Source organism: Aulonocara sp. 'chitande type north' Nkhata Bay, linkage group LG11 (assembly GCF_057382095.1).
Source record: "Aulonocara sp. 'chitande type north' Nkhata Bay isolate Kocher_YH1m ecotype deep benthic linkage group LG11, A_spYH_male_GT1.1, whole genome shotgun sequence".
NCBI classification, from domain to species: Eukaryota; Metazoa; Chordata; class Actinopteri; order Cichliformes; family Cichlidae; genus Aulonocara; species Aulonocara sp. 'chitande type north' Nkhata Bay.
In genome coordinates, this window is record NC_141354.1 from 38,658,770 (window position 1) to 38,679,916 (window position 21,147).

Below are 21,147 nucleotides of genomic sequence, written 5' to 3' on the forward strand. Positions count from 1 at the left end.
GTCCTCATTACAGCTGTGTGAAAACGAAGGTTTAGCTTGAATCCGTGTCGTCCTGTGAAAATCGAAGTCCGTGTCCTGACTTTGATCCTGTGGCTGCAGGATCGGCCCGAACCCTCGGCCCTCCACCGCTGTGCTGACGGCTGGTATGAGTGTTTTCTCCAAACCTGCTTCTTCTGCACTTTGGTCCCGTTTGTCCCGGAGGTCTTGTGGTTTGTTCAGATATAACTTTGCAAACGCACGCCGTGCAGCGTGAGGCGTTCTCCTGCAGCTCTTCCACTCAGTCTCTTTCTAATCGCCTCTGAGGTGGAGCTCTCGGCTTTGTGGAGTTTCTCTGAGCGTTGCACCGTCTGACTTTGGGTGAATTTGCTGAGACCTCCACTCCATCTGTTTACAGCACCACAGCGACACTTCCTGCTGTGTCCATGTGATTCAGCTCTGCTCCTACACATCAGGACGAAAGGGTAATTAAACACTGTTGATATGGATGGGTCAGTAATTCTGGGCTATCCATCCATCATGTGTTTCAGGGTCATTGTTATTGTTCTGTGGCGATCCAATCAGAACCCGTCTCCAGTGTTGGCTTCAGTGAGGCGGTCCCCGTGGAGAGTTTCTGGGTGAACAAAACAGTGCTTGGTGAAATCACGTGTCCTCTCGTGACTGGTTTTAATGGTTGTAATTATTTTGTGTAGTTTTGCATCTTTGTGCTCATTTCAAACATGTTTTTCCTCGTTTTATGCCTCGTTGTTTTCACACCTTCAAGCTAACTTTGTTGCCTTTTTTGGCCCTTTGGAGCTGTTTTTAAAAATATTTGTGATCCGGCAGACGTTAAAGGTCTGAACGCTGCATTACATGGTCTTATTCTTTAAATGCATTTTCTAAATGGACGAGTATTCGAATGGCACTTTTCGAACAATAATAAAAATCCTTTGAATTCACTTCCTCTTCTTGATTTCAGCTGTTTCAGCTTCATATGAAACAATCGTTCTTTTGCTTCAGTCATTCTGAACTTCATTGTTTGAGTTGAGTTGACAGCATGACTTACTCTTGCATGTTAAACAGTAAAGTCATATTTGCTGGTTTTAAGCACACGTGTGCTTGTATCTCTACGCCTGACTTCAGGTCTGCAGCGTGTTTTTGCAGTCGAGCCATTTTGCGTCTGGTTGTGGTCGTTTATCGCCCGCGAAGCTCATTCAGTAATCCACGAGCGTCCGCAGCCGTCGTCATCGACTCATCAATGATTCAGACCTTCTGACGTCTCGGAGCTCTTTCTGCGGCTCTCTGAACATAACTGCTTTTCTTCTTCTTCAGCTGAGCTGCTGCTGCCGTGAAGCCGATGCATTTATACAGCACATTTCACCCGGAGGCACCAAACTGCTTCACAGAGCACTCAAAGGCCCCACAAACAATGAGAAAACAATCAAAAGTGAGCAAGCGCACAAAATGAAACCAATAAAAGCAACAAAACACTGCACACACAGCAAAAACTAAAAAGAAATGAAAACAATAAAAATAAATATCTTCGATTTAGAGGAAATGTAACTAAAAGCTTCGCTCACGTCCTCAGCACCATCCTTATTTTCTTCACACGGATCAGTTTGAGGCCCAAAATGAACAAAAACCATAAATGAAGAAAGATGGTCCGTGCCTTAGGTTCCGGTGGACACGACCTTTGAACCCTCAAAGGCTCATTTCAGCCAAATAACCAATAAAAATCAATTAAATCTAGACATGCCTGCTTCTTTACAATCATAAATGAGGATAAAAATCTGTCTCTGTAATGGCACCAACAAACATACAGTCACATCATTCCCTCCTGCTCTTGTGTGGCTTCTCTAAGGGACTCTGACTGGTTCTGATCCCTGATTGGCTGCTGTCTCTGCAGGTCGCCATCGACTTCACAGCATCCAATGGAGACCCTCGGAACAGCTGCTCCCTGCACTACATCCACCCGTACCAGCCCAACGAGTACCTGAAGGCTCTGGTGGCCGTGGGAGAAATCTGCCAGGACTACGACAGGTCACTTCAACTCAGCAGCCAATCACAAAGCTCCATTCATTACTGTGTTCATGTACTCACAAGATTAAAGAAACATCACTTATGAGCAGCGATAGCTCAGTAGGTAGAGTGGCCGAATCCACTGAACGGCTACCCTGAGGTACCCCTGAGCGAGGTACCGTCCCTGCTCACTGCTCCCGGGCGCCCAGTGGCTGCCCACTGCTTCACTGAGTGAGTGGGGCAAATGCAGAGAGGAAGTTCCCCACAGGTCAACATAGTATACATTATTAATATTTATTATTATCCTGCCTGGTTACACTCCCAACGTGGGCGTGGCCTCTTTGACTGACAGGCGGCTGTAGCCGCTAGCTGTCTGCTAGCTGCACCTGAACTGGAGATCTGAGCCTTTTGAATGACATCATCTGACCAATAATATGGCTGCTGTGTACTTAGCTGCACTAGCACACATCACCAGGCCGACTAACACGATTACTGTTAACTATGAATCACACAAAGCTACTCTTACAGAGTCCAAGAAGCTGCAAAGGAGTAAAGTCAGTTTCGAGTTAGCGGTCTTCTACACTTCAGTCCTCGTACTAAGCTAGCAACAGGTCAAACATCTAGCTCAGCGGTCTCCAACCTTTTTCGCGCCACGGACCGGTTTATTCCCGACAATATTTTAACGGACCGGCCTTTAAGGTGTCGCGGATAAATACAAGAAAATAAAACTAGTACTGGTACCGAAAAAAAGAAGATTTATTCATAACAGACGTGAAAAGACCCAGGAAAAGCGAGTTAACGATAAAAACGATAACAAAATAACCTGAAAACCGATAAAAACCCTGAAAACCAAACATTTCACACCTGAGCCTCAACTCTCGCGGCCCGGTACCAAACCACTCACGGACCGGTACCGGTCCGAGGCCCGGGGGTTGGGGACCGCTGGTCTAACTCACAGAATGTATTTAATTGAATTTTAGATGAACTGGACAGAGATTCCTAACATCACAGTGATGTAAGGAAGTAATCACTTCTCAGCCAATCAGCAGACATTTCTTTTGCTTTGTGTTCAAGTATCCAATCAGAAAGCTCCTCCAGTGTCTCTTTTCCTTCTTCACCTTTACTTTTTTGTCTTTTTTCCTTTCAGTGACAAAATGTTCCCGGCGTTCGGCTTCGGAGCTCGGATCCCTCCAGACTACAAGGTAATTTAACAGCCCGGCTCGTCGGCGTTCCCAGCATGCACTCTGTCTGCAGAGGCTGAGGCTGACCCTGTGATTACCTTCCCACCTCCCTGCCCTCGTCACCTCCCCGGGGTGCTGCCGGCTGAATGCTTCCTTTCCTGTGCAGCAGCCTTTGGTTGGCGGTCTGACGCTGTATTCAAATCAGCTTTCAAAGTCCTGATTAGCTCCATTCAGAGTCCGAGTCGGCGCCCAGAAAATATAGCGCGGCACGCAGCCGGAACAAGATTAGTCAAGAATATTAAACAGCCTTCAGCTTACGCAGCGTTACATTAATCAACAATAGGAAGTCTAATGTCTAATGTGATCAGGAACTTTTTCCTGAGTGTGGAGGCGTACACAGTGGAAGTTTGATCCTGGGAGGAGACGCACATCCCTGTCAGCACACATACACAAATACACAGGGGTTCACTGGGACTTCAGAGAACAGCCAGACATTAGCAGCCGAGCTGGAATCAGTCTGCAGGTGCTCGAGGAGATCCCTCAAGCAGCCAAAGTGAAATCATTTAAATCAGTCTTTGATTTTCAGAAACTGATTCCTCAAAATATTTGATCACACGTCTGACGAGTGTGTCTCACACAGGAAGAATATTAACTCTGTGAACTCCTGTCTACGTTCAGCTCGTATCTGGATAAAGCAGCTCCCTGCTGCCCTAACCTGGTGCAGGTTAGGGCAGGAACGAGCGCGCTGTGCAGACCACGCCCACTTCCTCTGAACGCTGTAGTGTAAAAACACCGAGTGCTGGAACTGCAGCTCCTCTGTGGCTTCAGTTTGCTTTACAAAGCTTACAGCTTTAATCTTTCTCAGCGCTCCCTCGCCTGTCAGTTAGACTAGAAACTCACCTGTCCTGTGAGTGTGCTGTGAGGCGGGGGGAGGGAGGGGGAGGGGGAGGGGGCAGGTAACTACTCAGCTTCGATTTCAAGAAGAAGAAGAGCAGGAAGCGATGAAGACGGATGAAGGTGAAGAGTTTTATTGTGAGTTTTCTTTCTGCAGGTTGTTTTTTTTGATGCAGAGATCAAACAGACTTCCTGTTCCCCCTCCCTCCCCCTCCCTCCCCCTCTCTGCTCCAGGTCTCCCACGACTTCGCAGTGAATTTTAATGAGGAGAACCCGGAGTGTGCAGGTAGGTTCTTTGATTTCCTGTCGTTGAAAATTAAAAACAGGCAGAAAAACCACTCAAATATTTGACAGCGAGCTTCAGAAGCTGTTTGAAGTGAGAATGAGTTTGATGGTGACAGCGAATCAGGAAGAACCGTTCACCGCGCCGCTGATGTTTCCTGTAGGCTCGGTTTGATTTCCTAAACTGGGAAGTGTTTTATTTTTTATTTTGCCTTAAAGTGATGAGGTGATCACAGAAGCCACGTAGGAGAGTCGTCCACACAAAAGACTAGGAGGGAAGTATTACATCCAGATTCAGTATTTGCAAACGTGTCGTCTTCTTCTTCTTCACGGAGGTTAACCCTTTAAAACCAGTCAGAGCAGCACGCTCCGTTTTGCGTAACTAGTTTTAAATCCTGTAGCTCTGCAACCCTGTAAGCTAGCGCAATCATTTTTTTTGCATATGAAACCGGAGGAGTTGTACTTGCATCTTATGCCATCAGCTTGACCTCGGTCAAAGGTATTTCAAAAATAAAACTATGAAGACACGTAAAATAAATTTCCTGTGGTGGGAAACTATTTTGTGCAACTTTTTTGTATTTACAGTTTTGAGGGATACGCCTCTTAAATTTCTCTAACTAGAAATATGTTAAAAAACAAAAACGATTTAATTTTTTTGTAGTTTATTGCACTTTTTTGCAATTTATGTAATTACTATGCACTTAATGCAGACATATTATTTAAATTTGGGCTATAATGGTTGTATTGATGTATATCAACTTGAAATGCTCCCAAAAATGTCTCCACAGCATGTAAAAATATACTATAAGCTCTGGCGGACTTGGTTCTATGGTCGGTCTTAAAGGCTTAAGCCACAGCCTGGTAATGGCTTTTCTTGCTGCTGTAAGAAGAATCTTAGTTAAATATAAGTCCTCTCTTTTAACTCTATCATCAATATTTCCTCAAAACAAAGCAGTACAGTTCTCAGGGACCTTGTAACCAAAGACTTTTTGTAAGGTATCATTAACTGTTGTCCAGAATGGGTTAATTTTAGAGCAAGACCAGAAGATATGGGAGTGGTTAGCTGCCAATTCACCACAGTTTCTCCAACAAGGCTGCTGTGTGCCCACCTGCTTACTCCTAATGTGAGGAGTGATAAAAAACCCAATAAGGCATTTCCAATTAAATTCCCGCCACTGTAGGGAATTTGTGGACGTTTGAAGTGAACCACATAACTGGCACCATGTTTCATCTGTGATTGATAGTTTTAGTTCCTGTTCCCATTTTGTCTTTACATATAAAGAGGTGAATCTTTGATTCGTCATCAAATTGGAGTATAATTTGGATGCTAGTTTAGTAGTTTTCTGCTGGTAGGAGTCGCACATTGTTTCAATTAGAGGGTTAATCATCTCAGCCTCAGCTATCTCTTTATTGTAATAATCTCGAAGTTGTAGATATCGAAAAAAATCCTGGTTTTCCAATTCAAATATTACATTCTCTGCAAATAATCCTATTTTAAGTTCCCTTTTTCCTATAAAGATCCCTTTTATATTAATATATAAATTTTATTGAGTCTTGAGTGAAACCAAATCTTTCTAAGGTCTGATACAAGAATCCCCACCCAACCCTGTCGAAAGCCTTTTCGGCGTCCGGACTAATAAGAGCTGCATCCCATTTATTACTATCAATTTTGTGAAATATGTGTAATGTCCTCCTGATATTGTCCTGTGTTTGCCTCCCTGGAATGAATCCACATTCGTCGTCCTCAATTATATCATTAATGAACAGTTTGATTAGTTTAGCTATAATTGAAGTATACAATTTGTAGTCTACATGTAGGATCGATATCGGTCTGTAATTTGCACAGTTATCTCTATCCTTTCCTTCCTTGGGGATCAAAGACAGGATAGCATCTTTCCACGACGGGGGTATCGGGCCGTTCTTTATTATCCAATTCAGAGTTCTCAGCAGGATAGGGTTGAGCTTAAATACCTTATACCATTCTGCGGGGAACCCGTCACTGCCTGGGGTTTTGTTGGCTTTCGGTCTACTGATTGCCTTATTCAGTTCTTCTACTGTGATTTCCTTAGTAAGTACTTCGTTTTGGTTTTTCCAATGGCAGGTAGGTCTAGTGAGTACAAACAATTTTTTTTAATTGATTGTACATCTACATTTCCTTCTTGCATATAGAGATTTTGGTAGTAATTGTTGAAAATGTTTTCTATTTCTTCCGGTTTAGCTTCCAACTCTTGAGTTATAGGGTTTCTAATTTGGTGTATTGCTGTATCTATCTGCTGCTTTCGCAGTCTGCGAGCGAATAATTTGGCAGATTTAGGGCCTAGGTCGTAATAATTTAGTTTCAAATATCTTGCCTTTCTTTCCGCTTCCTGATTCAATATTTTCTATTTGTATTTAGACCTCTAAGCTTTGTCTCTGTGTTATGGGGTCCCTTTTAGTCCTGAAGGTTTGTTCCAGCTCTTTTAAATTTTTCGTCAGCTGATTATATTTTTCAATTCTTTTTTTTTTAACAAAAGAAGCTTTTGCTGTCAAGCTTCCCCACAGAACAGCTTTCATTGAATCCCAAAGAATTAGAGGGTTCACTTCTCCGTTGTCATTCTCTTTAATGATTGCATCTATTTCTTGTTTAATATCATATGTAATAGATTCATTATTCAGAAGCCCTACATTAAGGCTCCTTTGTTCCTTGGAAGTGAGTCCAGCTGAATTGTCAGAAAAATCGCGTTATGATCTGAGACATCCGCTACCTCGATTCTACAGTCGAACACTCTGTGACATTCTTCCTTTTGCATTAAGAAATAATCAGTCCGGGTGTGCACTGAGTGTGGAATTGAGTAGTGTGTGTAGTCCCTTTGTGAAGGGTGCAGCAATCTCCAGACATCCACCAGTCTCGTTTCCTCAAGTGTCAAGTCTAAGTGTCTGCTTATATGTGTTTTGCATCTAGTTTGACTAGTTGTGTCCAAACAATAATTCAATATTACGTTGAAGTCTCCTGCACAAATACACATACCCTCTGCCTCCACTGAGATTGGGTCAAAAAGGTCTTTAAAGAATGATTTGGGACTATTTGGTGCAGACAAGAGTCAAGATACTATTTAAAGCTTTGCCCTTCACAATGATGCACCGTCCTTCTTTATCTTTTATTTCTTCAAAGAGTTCGAATGACAAATTGTTCGCCATAAGAATGGCCACGCCTCTTTTATGGCTGTTGATATGGGAGCTATAATATGTTTTTCTACATCCATGTTTCTTTAATTTTTCGTTCTCTTGTGGTGACAAATGGGTTTCCTGCAGAAAGATTACATCCTTATTTTCTTTGTAAATGTTTGTTAATACTCTGGCTCTTTTGATTGGATAACCCAGGCTGTTAACATCAAGCGACATCAATTTCAGACACCGTGAGACTTGATCAATATTCAATGAGTGAAAGAATATTTGCCCGAAGGCTGCGAATACTCAAACAGGCCAACAGGCATTTGTGAATTAAACCTCTAAACTAGAACTCAGAGGATTCACAGCTGATATCTGACCTCATCTAAATGTTTGAAATATTCATTTGTGAATTTAAAATCAGAAAAAAATCAAAAGACGTCAGAGACATTTTCTGTGCTCGTTCCTGATTAAAGTGTAAAATAATGGTTCAGCAGTGTGTACCTCTGTGACTGTGTGTACTAACACTGGCAGTCTGAATCAACTCCTCAGTGTCTTTGAAATGCAGTATAAATAAATCTAAAGCTGCACATTACAGATATTTTCCTCGATCTCTACGTAGTGACTGAAACAAAGAGGCCTTGGTGTAACTGAGTATCCTCTGCAGGGGGTCTTGACTCTCCCATAGGGACGGGGGAGGAGTTGAGTCACATGGGCGGGGCTCAGAGTGGAGCCGTCACTCACAGTGAAAGAAGCTGGTGGTCTGGGCCTGTGGCGCCTCGTAGGTGAGATGCAGGAAACCCGACAGCTTCGGGCCAATCAGGAACCAGTTTTAGCACGAAGATGGCGGCCGCGGCAGAGAAGAAACAAAAAAGAAAACTTCCCGACAGCTAAAACATTGACAAGTGTTACATTTGGACTTTCTTCTTAAATGGAAAAGTGAAAATAAGGCAGAGTCATTTTATCGGAGCTGTTGCTTTAGGCAGACATACAGATGTTGACAGCTGGAGTTGCTGCTCTGACCTCACAACTGTTTCCTCCTGGTTTTGAGGGGAGACAGGCAGACAGTGTTTAGATAAAGGCCTCTCGCACTCTTGGCTGCTAAAGGTCATCGATCAGCTCAGAGACACTTCAACCCCGACGCTCTTAATTAAGTCTGAGTGCGTCTTCCTGATGACCTTCAGACAGTAAATCACAGCGTTGCCTCCGGGCATGCTGGGATGCCTCTGAAAGGACCCGGAGAGACGGACCGTGGAGCCTCACAGACCTCATACGTCCAAGGCGAAACAGAAGGAGACACTCATAACATTAAATGTATAAACATAAGTTATGTAGTTAATGAGCAGCTGGTTTACCGGTTCCTCTCTCTGCAGCGCCCCCCAGTGTATGAAGTTAGGCCAAATATAGTTAACACACGCAGACTTTCTATTCAATTAGAAAAGTGTCGTTTTTGTGTTCTTCCAAAAGTCGAAAAGACTCAGTTTGAATAAAATCACTGACAGGTTTAAATATAAAGCTGACAGTTCGTCTCACAGAATAAACGTGATGGATTTCTATCACCGAGATGACCTGAGACCGTCAGACTGTGATAAATACAGACTGAAGTGTAATCACTTACAGCAGATGAAAGCTCGGGTAAAAAGGCGAGGGATGAAAGGAGCTCGGACCAAAGCGTGGGGTGTAACGAACGAGCTTCGGGCACGACAGCGATGCTTCGTCAGGGACGCGTCGCCAAAAACACGAGGCTGGCAGAGCAAGTCCAGAGCAACAGCGACACTAACGCAGAGAGAGGCGGAGCAAGAAACAAACTACAAACATGAATCATCAGTAAATTTAATAATAATGATAAAAAAATGAAACGCATAAAAGCACAAATATAAAGATACAGAAGTGAATCTTTATACAAAGGTAATAAAAGACAAAACTGCCCAAAAATTAATATTTAAAGCACACCTTTAAGATCGCGGACTGTATATAAATGATGTAACAGGAACCATGATGTCACTACTGGTTTCTGTAGCCCAAATAAAGTAGAAGAAATTTTTGAAGCTCTAAAATAACTTCACATGTGATCAAGTGACCACGAAGGTGCAGCTAACGCTAGCTAGCATGGTTAACAGCGATCCAGTGTACAGGTGCATCACACGGGCGCAGAAACCTGAAGCTCTTCGTGGACCGAGCGGCTTCCTGCCTGCTCACTGAACAAAATTACTGGGTGTGGATGTGATTAGTGAGCTGCTACTCGAGGGAAAACCACTAAAGGTACAGGGAACACCGTCCACTGTCGGCTTTATCAGGAAAAGAGCAATCATGCTCCCAACGTGTTATATTATCAGCATCACGCACGAATCATCCACAGTTAAAAGCTCTGAATCCCCCAAAGCTGGACAAACAAACAGAGACTTTTTCCAACAACAGCCTTTTTCACCTGTTAATAGAACAAACGGCAGCTTGTTCTGATTCAAAGCTGGTGATTTCTGCTTTATAAGAAGGCAAAAGTTTGATTAAAACCCTGAATGAAGAGGTGTGCACAGCTGTGGATCTACAGGTAGAAATGCTCGTTCTATGACTGAGAATCTTCAGGTAGAAACGAGATTTACTGTCAAGAACAACTGGTAACCAAACCCAAGACAGCTCTGGCTTTGTCTGGTTCTAGTTTTTCGGAACCAGACTGTCTCTGATTGTTTTTGTGTCCTGTCAGGCATCCAGGGTGTGGTAGAGGCGTACCAGGCCTGCCTACCAAAGCTGCAGCTCTACGGCCCCACCAACATCGCACCCATCATCCAGAAAGTCGCCAAGTCTGCCTCGCAGGAGGTGCACACCAAAGAGGCCATGGTGAGACGCGATCTAGTTTCATGTTCCAATAAAGTTTTCAGACAGGAAACCTTTTTCATACCTGTGTCTCAGGAATATGCACAATGTCTCTTTGTGTACTGGTACCACGGGAATATCATCCCGGGAGCACGCAGCGCTGCCTCAGATATTAGCCATGCTGCTCGAAAAATGGTGCAAAAGAGTTCCTGCTGCATGGAAACACGAGGCAAACGGGTCAGGACCAGTGCCGTCACCACCACAAACCGTGGCTGATGACTTTTGACAAAATGATTGTATTTAAAGGCCGAGGAAAGAGCGTCCTTAACTGCAACCAGAAACTACACTTCAAAGCTTCACCCTGAGCTACCCACATCAAAACACCGAGCTCAGGGGAAGGCTGCCAGCCAAGAGGGCAGATTTGAGCAGGCTGGCTGGCAATTCAACACTTTCAGTTATTGTTTGATCTTCAAATAAAAACCTAATAATAATAAAATGAACCAGACTTTTATGACAAACACTCCTCACAGAGTACAGTTTAAAGATCGTGCAATTAGAAACAGGAAGAAAAGGCTTTGAGACGCCGGCTCGGCCGCTAACAAGGCTGCTATAATGACTCCGCTGGGATTTCTTCACCGGTTTCTCTTCATCCACTTTAAGCCTCACTCTACAGAAACGTAGACGAACTACACACACACATATGTATATATATATATAATTTGAAATGCTGCCACTGCTTCTTTTAAAACCTGCTGGATTTACACTGATAGTTCTGGCCGCAGGAGCTGGTCTGACTGGGTCTCTTCATGTTCAATCCTCCAGCAATACTTCATCCTGCTGATCCTGACAGACGGCGTCATCACCGACATGGCCGACACGAGGGAGGCCATCGTTCAGGCTTCCCACCTCCCCATGTCCATCATCATCGTTGGGGTCGGGAACGCCGACTTCAGCGACATGCAGATGCTGGACGGCGATGACGGGATCCTGCGCTCACCCAAAGGAGAGCCCGTCCTCCGGGACATCGTTCAGTTTGTCCCCTTCCGCAACTTCAAACACGTGAGTCCATCGTGTTCGAAAACTGTACCGTGTCAGAGCAACGTCATACACAGCGAACGTGCTCGTTGAACTAACACATAATAACTGGTTATGGTGAACACGTGTAACTCCTGCCGTGTTACATCTGTGACCGGGTGGTTTTTAGAGTCATGTGGAAACTCCAGAGGAATCAGGCTAACTGCTCCTCAGCAGCTGTGAGCGCCTGTATAAGTGTAGACGTTTGGGCACTTTGCAGTTCTGAAGGATTCAGGTGTGTTAGCACAATGCAATGCTCAGACTTCACGGGCCTCAGGTCACCTGTTAAAGGTCAAAGTTCATGACAGAACAATTAGAAGACGACTGAACAAGTGTGGCTTGTTTGGAAGAGAAAACATCTCTCCAAAAGGAACTCGGCAGCAGGGATCAGGTTTGCAAAGCCTCTGGAGACTTCTGGAACAAATGGGAGATGTTTGTTCATCATGTGCAGCATGTGTGGGTAAAATCAAACACGTCATATCAGGACAAACACGTTGTATCACCTGTTGGCACGGTGATGGAGCAATGAGGGTTTCATCCCCTTGCAGTCACTGAGTCTCCATGAACCCACGGCCAAAGCTCGGCCCAAACTGGGTCATGAACAGGACAATGACCCCGAGCACAGCGGCGAAAGAAACGAACGAAGGCTCTGTAACGGTCCAGAGTCCAGAGCTCAGAGAGCTGTGCATGAATATTGCTGCAGACCCGAAGACCTGAAGCGCCGCTGTAAAGGAGAGTGGGTCAAAATGAAGACCTGTCGCCCTATAATAAAAATTAAATTGCATATATTTTTACCTATAAGATAATATTTATGTTTTTCTCACATCTTCACTGATGTTTACAAACCTTTAACCTCACTTTTTTGTGTTTGTTATTATGAAGCATGTTTGTGTAAATTATTAGAAACACTTTCTCTGTTGTTCAGCAGTTACAAACCTCTAATTAGAGCACCAGATGGTGTGTTCATTTGAAAACTCTCTTGTTGATGGGAGATGCAGTGTTTAAATATAATTGCATGTGACCCTAAAATAACAGCGGACGACAGGGAAGTGATGGAAAACAATAAACAGAGGAGGACGAGAGGAGAGGCTGTGAAGTTGTTGAAAAAAAATCTGTTTTCACCCTATAAGAAGGGAAATGGGGACAATCTGCCGGCCAGTCTCAAGTGGAAAATTCTTTATTTCACTCGAATGAATTTTCAGTCTGAGTGTAGTGACAGTACAGTACGAGAGATTCACAGTTCGGACTCGTTGGGAAGATTCATTCTCCTGCATTTATTCTGTGATGAATGAGAGTTTCTGTCTTTGGACCCCAAGAGAAGCAATTTTTATTTGACAGCAGCAGAACGAGGCAGAGACGAGAGGCTGCGACAGACGCTGCTTCAAACAATTACCGCTGTCTGGGATTTTTCCCAAGGGGAAGACGCTGAAATGAAATTTAAAGACCGTGTCTTAAGTTGTTCTACCTTCCTCAAAACAGAACATCAGATTAAATTCCATCTGCAGCACATGCACATGCTCGGATTTGAGGGTCTGGTTTATTTATGCTGCTGCTTTTACGCCACTCTCGCACTGAGGAAAACACTGAGACCACGGCACGACCAAAGTTACTGCAACTGTGTGCAACAGAGCGATAAGACAGAGTCAGACAGATTCAGAAAGTGGTTGCAAGGAAATCCCTCAGCAACTTGCTTATATACAGGAGTGCAACCAGTCAGCAACCAAATGAGTGAGTCTCCTCTTGCAAAGAGATTCATCATCACAGACTGACTCAGATTAATTGCAATGTTTTGGCGATCTTTTATAAATTAGACTTCAGTTATTGGCAAGTCTTTGTGAATCCGTCTGAGAGGCAGTGTGACTGTTGGGAGACAGGAAGCCATCATCACTGACCCGTGCAATCACAAGTGGTCGCTCTAGGCAGCCGGCAGGTTCCTGCAGCTGCTTACAGCCACCGAATGTGAAGCAAATTTAGTACAATCACTGAACCGTTACCAGTTTTTCCTTCGAGGTCGCTGCTTATGTTTTTATTCCATTAATCCGAGTGTGTGTTACTAGTAATTTTACATTTTCCAAAAGATGTGTGCAAAATATTGAACTTTTGTTTTAGAGAAAAAGCAAAATCAGCTACGTGCACCATGGATCAAGGTAAAACACCTGCTTTATCAGCGATGGAGAAGGGCAGCTATTCTGTTGTTGGGGTCTGCAGGTGTTGAGCTGCAGTTTTATGAACATTTAAAGATCAACTCTTCCCTCTGCACTCTGTGTTTTAACTGACGGCTCTGCTCTCTCCTCCTCAGGCGTCTCCAGCCGCTCTGGCTAAGAGTGTGCTAGCAGAAGTGCCCAACCAGGTGGTTGACTACTACAACAGCAAGGGCATCAAGCCCAAAGTGCCCAGCCAGTACCAGTCTTCCAGGCCATTTGGTCCATGAGCCTACTGCCACAGCTGCCGCTGGACAGCACAACCTGGGCTGAGAAAAATGTTTACTGTCTTTTGTTCTTTGTTAATGCGGATGATGAAGGTGCTACCTGCAGTGTCCTATCATTACAATGTGGCTTATTTTAGACCCGAGCAGACGACGTCAGTCTCTGGGGTAGAAGTCGTGAGTCGACTTAGTGCTGGGTCTAAGTTTCACCAATCTGAACCAGGTCAGGTCTCGTTTTTACCGATACAGTCATCTACCTGAGGGTGCATGCTATCATCCTTCATCACGATCACTACCTGAGGGGAAAAGGAGCAGAAGTTAAAGGAAAAGTGGAGCTGTTTACAAGTTAATAGAAAACCTGCTGATGCATCAGCTGTTTGTTCCACTTTTATAAAAATCGTGGCCAAAGTTTTTATTTAGACCTGCTTTTATTTTGGGTGCAATAAGAAGAAACACAGCTTTCAGTCTGATGCAGAGCTACTAATTATTTAGCTGCGTTAGCCGTGGAGCAGTCTTCTTATTATAATGCTGCTCTTTGTTGTTAATCGGTCGGTATAACCAACCGCACACCATCCTGCTGCTGCTGCTGGTTGTCTTCTTTCTCTGTCGGGGTCTGTTCAGGTCGACTGCTTTGTGCAAACCTCGGTCTGTTGGGGTCAGGATTGACCTGCTAGTTCAACATAATGGAAGCCTGTTTTGTAGCTGGGAAAACCTCGACGTTAGTTTGGTTCAAAACAAAAACAAGAGAGACGCCGTTTGGATTACATCAGTTTTAGTTAGCATGCTTCGGGGGAAATGGGCCGTGTCATTGGATGAGAAAGAAACTGAAGGAGGATCTTGTCATGAGAAACTTTCTGCTATAAATACTTGTTACCACTGCCTATCCTGGCATCCAAGTTATAATTCTCCTTAAAGACTAAACCTGATCTGTTCACATCAGCATTTTTGCTCAAGGCTCAAAACCCTTTCTGATTCTGAAAACTCACAGCGAGCTTTTGTGGAGTGTGAGGTGGAATCAAAAGAATCAAACAGGCTCGTTTCATTGGCCAATCTGTTCTTCAGGGTCATCTCTGTGTGGCGCTCTCTGGACGTCCTGTTCAAACAGCAGTAACATTCACAGCTGTGATTTCACCCGGGACCTGAAATGATCTGAACACCTTTTTGGCACAGTAGACCCAGCACACGCCACAGACACACAACTGAAAGTGATTGGAACATAACGTCCAGGGAGCGCTTTAAAAGTAGTCCAGCGACGCTGCCTTGAACAGCTGATTGGCCAGATTTCACCGTATTTTTTTTATTCGATGGAGTGAAGAACCTTTTTGATTGGAGGCCGTCACAGCCAATGAATATAGAGGATAGCATGACCTGTCTATGTTGTGCAAACTGCTAGTATTAAACAACTTGGTGTCTGTTTAGTGAAAATGTTTTGGTGCTGTCACTGCAACACTGAGATTTCCTGTGGACAAATGGATTTTGAGGTGACCAGGATGTGACCCGTGGAGCTGAGCTTAGGGAAATTATGGATACTTTAAGTCCAGCATGGCATTAAAAAGGAACTGCTCGACAAACTAAACTTTAATTTAGCAAGTTTTGTCAGTGTATCCATTGATTTATCTTTTTTTGGCGTATAGCATTGCAAAAAGACGATGACAAAAACGTGTAACGAAGCCTGGATCTCATCGTTTAGCTTTATCTGATCATAAAAAACGATGTTCAGCGAGTCATCCTAAATTCTCTTCACAAAGTAAAGTGAGCTTTCCTCAAACTGGGGCGTTTTGTGGGTGGAAACAACATTCTGAAACTTCATTTAGACCTGCAGCAGAAATAAAAGGGAAAATGGTTGAGAACTGGGTTATTCCCAAAAGGGAAGAACAGCATGAAGGTCAGGAAGGAATTCATCACATCCCAGCGTACACACTGGAAACTGCAAACGTAGCACCTTTAGCATCCGCTGTGCATGCAGGGTCGGCAGGCTGAGCAGACTGTAGCGTTCAGGAGCATTTTATGTGGAAAAGCACACAAACGGGCAACTCTGACCAATTAAACGCTGCTTCCCTGCAGACAGCATGACGGGCGGGGAACCAGTCGATGAAGGAATGTATGACCCCACCCCCACCTCATTTGTTTTTATAAGAGTTTATTGAGATTTTGCTAAATTTCGTAAGGTTCGTATGTAGTAAAGCATTTCGGATCTCTGCCAGAGGAACAAGTGCGCTGCCTTCACAGACGTCTGCATCCTCCACAGTTTTTATCTCCAGGTCAGGCAGATGCATGAACTGTTGTTTTGCATGCAAATCTCCATGCAGGACTGTGCGGTCCTTGTGGTTTCTGTTTCCTGGTAGTGAATAATATGAGTAATAATTATGTTTACAATGTGCCCAGTGATGGGGCTGTTCTACTCTCAAGCATGTTCACATGTAAATGACGATGTGCGAGTAGATTGAAAAGCACAAATGGAGCATCTTTGGAGAAATTTCTAGATTATGGTGATAGATTTTGGTCACGTTGTGTCACAACACCTGTCCGTTTGTCTTCATGTTTTTAAAAAATGAAGACAAAAGCTTGTTGTCTTTTAGGTTTATTGCAAATTACTGAAGCATCCAAACGTTTGTAGGACGCTGTCACAGATACGGCCACACCTCTTGGTGTTGGTTAGTGAAATCCTTCAGAGGGATCAGAAGTGTCCAAACAGCCGTGTGTGATAACTTAAACCTGCATTTTTACACATATGTTCATTCAGCATGTTTTCACAGTTCTCTGCATGCAGCTCATTAACAACATGGTAATAACTGAGGTATTTAATAATATAATACCACGGACTAACCAAGCAAAGCTCGGCACTGACAGCGGGTAGTTGCACAGTAATAACAGGAAAATCCATTTAAAAGTACCAATGAGGCCAAACGCAGCTACTGTGTATAGTTTAGTTTTTGACAGTGATGTCCTAACCTGCTGATAATGATGGTGAACGTTAAAGTTTTTACTTTTTTGGCTAATTTTAACCGAAAACCTTTAAATCTAATATTAGAAAATGATGAAATGAATCATTTATTTTTGAACATTTTACTGTGACTGAAAGCACTTGTGTTGCTTTCTGTGTAAGAATCAAACTACACCTCTCTAATTGAATTTTAATGTAATGATATTTACACAATCAAAGTGTTTTTATTAGTAAGTGTGCACAATTATCACGTTGTACACGAGCTGGAATATGAAGTAGTGACAGCTCAGCTTCCGTGTGCTTTACATGTTTCCTTCTCACAAGGTTGAACTCGAGCTGCTGCACAGGCACCGTTTCATTTAGCGATGGAAGATTTTTTAAGACACTTTGATTTCTGCTGTCGATCAAAGAGCAAAGGTGGGGGACAGGTGTTGAGTCACATGACTTAGTGTTGTGTTAACATGCAGTATTGTGTGCAAAACAATGAAAAACTGACTTATAATAAAGTTTTATCAGTAAGCTTCGAGTGTCTCGGTATTTTTAGTGAATCTGTTTAATGTGTTCAATGCAACTTTTTTAATGCATTTAAAATATTTTATTCATTCAACCAATTAATCAAATCATTTAATTCAATTTAACTTTATTTATATAGCACCAAATCACAACAACAGTTACCTCAAGGTGCTTTATATTGTCAGGTAAAAGCTCCACCATAATACAGAGAAAAGCCCAACAATCATATGACCCCCTATAAGCTGCACTTTGGCGACAGTGGGAAGGAAAAAGTCCCTTTTAACAGGAAGAAACATCTGGCAGAACCAGGCTCAGGGAGGGGCGGGGCCATCTGCTGGGACTTTATTTCAAACATAAGTGACACGTGATAATACACACTAAAGACATCAAATTCACATGGAATATATAAAAAACAATTTCCTGTTCAAAAAGGAGTCGGAGGAAGCAGGTGCTCATCTGTTATCTTTATTAGTTCTGGTTATAGAATGTAAAATATGCATATATGCTGTAAAGACTCATGTTATACTAATACATAGATCTTTATAGATTAATCTATAAGTATATTATCACAGTACAACCACAAAAATATTTAATCCTCTGCCTCATCCATGCTTTACAAGTGTTTTATATAATTTCTATCAAACTGGTTTATATTTGTATATTTTTTTACATCCTAAAACATCAAATCTGTTCACCTGCTGGTGTGAGCCATGATTCCATCAGGAAGTCTCACAATGGCACAAAGCAAACATGACAAATATTTGAAGTGATAGTAAAGAAACTGGACTTCATGCACCTGACACTGTAGCTCCATCCTGTCCAAGTCTACTTTGTCTCCATTATACTGACAATGAGGAAAGCATGGAAAGGTGAGTGTGAGGACTTGGAGACACAAGGCTGAGACTGAGCTGGCTCGGACATGTGCAGAGGAGGGACAGTGGACATATTGGACAAAAGATGCTTAAGATGGAGCTGAGGAGGAAAAGAGGAAGACCTCAGAGGAGATTCATGGATGTGGTGAAGGAGGACATGCAGAGGGTTGGTGTGACAGAGCAGGATGCTGAGATCGGTGTGTTTGTGGTGTGGACCCAGAAAGCAGGCAAGAGAGAGACGGAACTGAATCTTAACACAAAGCGAGACGTTTATTTGGCTGAAAAAACACCAACACAAAACAAGGCCAGGCGAACAGAGGCCAGTACAACACTAAAACCTGAACTGGGAATGATTATGACAAGAGAAACATTGGAGGTTACTGTCTATATGCACTGGTCCCTCAGCCTGTGTATATAAAATAGTGCAACATAGAGATAGTTTTGTATACGCCTGCTTTATTCACCGACTCTCAGCTAACCAACTGCATGAGCTGCAGCTCTTTAATAACAATGGTTTGTGAAGTCATGTTAAAATTTCTTTCACATTGCATCGTTGTTTTCCCGTTTTAGAGGTTATATGATCGTTGGCCCCTGTCTTGCAGTCTGTGTTGTCTGTAACCCTGTGAGAGTAAAGATGGAAATGAAGGAGAATTTTCCAGCTGTCCCAACATCCTCTGTGTGGATCCCAAACAAGGATGGCAGCAGTAATTAAACCACGCGGCTGTTTGTTCGGAGGCGTGACGGGTTCACGGGCAGGAGGAGAAAGATGAAAAGAGGCCATTAGCTCTGACAACAGGACAAAAGAAAAACAGCACGATGCCACTGACTCGACACAAAGCTGCTGTCGCTGAGAGCTAAGAAACGTGAAGCAGTGTGGATCAAAGAAGCACGACTCAAACATGTCTGTGTGAACGCAGAGGCACACAGTTTGCCTACCTGATTAAACACAGGTAGAATTTAACATGTTTAATGCCTCATGTATGAAAAACATGCCGACTGTGTGTGTCAGCGTCAGTTTAAACAAACACGTGCGTTAGAATTTCATTTACACTGAAACTGGAAACAAGTTCTTTACTCAAACTGCTGATTTGATAACATAATGACTTCAGAATAATTAAACATCAGCCCTGCTTTCACTCTGACACTGCATCAGCCACTCAGTTCAAATTTACCAGGCAAACGTTTCCAGCTACCGGACCACAAGAGGTGAATCTGCAACAGGCTTTCCTGGCATTAAGTATTCAAAGGACCTGTCAACCACTCAGTAATTTAAATAGAAGCTGCTGAAACAACTGGCAAACATAGTCATTGACACGTATAAGTTACAAAGCTTTTTCCAAGGCTCCAGCAAACCACAGTGAGCGCCATCATCCACACATGGTGCACAGTGAGCAGTGATGAACGTCCCCAGGAGTGGCAGGGATAAGAAGAGTACGCCGACAACATCAGCGACTCATCCAGGCCACAGATTAACCCAGAACAACGTCTAAAGATCAGATCTTGTAAGATGATATTGTTCGGTAAACAGTTTGATGATTGTTTACGAGCAGAGCTCGGGTGAGTCCGGTGTTCAAGGAGTGTCTGTACACGAGCCTCACCTCAGACGCAGAGAATTACAGGTCATTCAAGCATTTATGTGTTCACGACACATCTGTGGTTTAACTTAGTTTAACGTATCATCTGCATAGAAATGAAAAACTGTTCAGTGTTGTCTGATAATATCGTGTGAGGGAAGCATGTGTAGTGTAAAGAGCCCAGCCTATCAGAGAAATACAAACCAAACCAGTGCAGCTTTTAGCTTCAGTTGGATGAGGATTGGTTGATTGTAGCTGGATGAAGACGCTGGTTGTTTGTCCCTGTTATGACTCAGCTGAAAGTTACCTCTGCTGATTAATGTCAGGACCTTCAGCTGCTGATTCTCTAAACGTTGAAGCGCTCTGACTCACAGAGGACTTTAGTAACGCTGTTTAATTAAAGCAGGTTCAGCAGGTCTTTAATTACCTCAGCACACATGTGCAGGAAGAGCCTCCAAACTAAGGAGGTTAATGAGGAGCAGCCAATCGGAAGCTGCTGCTCTGTGCTTTAAAAAGAATGACGGGAACTCCAAACGGTGGCTTCAGACTGACAGAGCAGACATCAGAAGCTTGGTTTTCATGCAGATGGCAAAACAAAAGCCCCTCAGTCTTTCCTTTTACACTTTACAGGCTGCGTTTTATTGGATTCATTCCACTGAAGCTCTCGGAGGTTAAGAAGCACTTCAGGAAATATTCCGACACTCATCCTTTTGGGAATGTTTCCCTGTGTTTCACTTAATCTCTCACAAAGAGCAGAAACAGAACTGCTGCTGAATCACTGCCCTTCTCTGCAGTTGAGGACATTTCCTGATTTATCCATGATGGTCTCTACTGCTTTATGTTTACAGTGTAAACAATGGATGCAGTCATCCATCCATCCAGTTCTGTTCTGTTTATCCTCATCGGGGTCGTGGGGGGTGGGATTAATGGATCAGCTTCCATGGGGTCCCGGTGATGTTGCAGATATCCTGTACCGAACGTTTTTGTATTTTTTCTAAAATAACTTCAGTGTAACTTTTGTCCTGCTCGCTAAATTTCCCTGTTTTCCATTTTTATTTACAGAGGACACGTTTATGGCTCGCTGTGAGGCAACAGTGCTGACCGCTGCAGCGCCGTGCTGTCCGCTTAACTCCAGAAAATAGTGAATTTCACACAGTTCAGTGGGCTACAAACACTAGTGTCGATCTGATACCAGCGTTGGTGTCGATATTTGGATCGATCTGTCCACCTTTGCCTTACAGGTGCTTTTCCAGTCCTACGGGGAGTCAGTCTGTCTGTCCATCACTTTGGTCCAACCTGCTATTGTTTACTGTACGGACACTTGTATCAAGGAAGTGATTGTTTATAGCAGCTCTCGGGAAACTGAAGTAACAAGGACTCTGCCATTATTAACACACAAACACATCAACACTCAGAGTCGTGCTGTTAGAGTGAG

General features: G+C 43.4%; 1 protein-coding gene across 1 annotated transcript in view; it reads left to right on the forward strand.

Moving 5' to 3' along the window:
• Window positions 1-17,259, forward strand: part of LOC147319819 (copine-4-like) — a 17,972-nt gene extending 713 nt beyond the window's left edge. Inside the window, exons 2-7 of the mRNA XM_086309810.1 lie at window positions 1,883-2,016; window positions 3,143-3,197; window positions 4,305-4,356; window positions 10,201-10,334; window positions 11,133-11,369; window positions 13,684-17,259. Coding sequence (XP_086165936.1) covers window positions 1,883-2,016; window positions 3,143-3,197; window positions 4,305-4,356; window positions 10,201-10,334; window positions 11,133-11,369; window positions 13,684-13,815 — 744 coding nt within the window. The 3' untranslated portion in view covers window positions 13,816-17,259. The remainder of the gene's footprint in view (window positions 1-1,882; window positions 2,017-3,142; window positions 3,198-4,304; window positions 4,357-10,200; window positions 10,335-11,132; window positions 11,370-13,683) is intronic.
• Window positions 17,260-21,147: the final 3,888 nt, after the last annotated feature.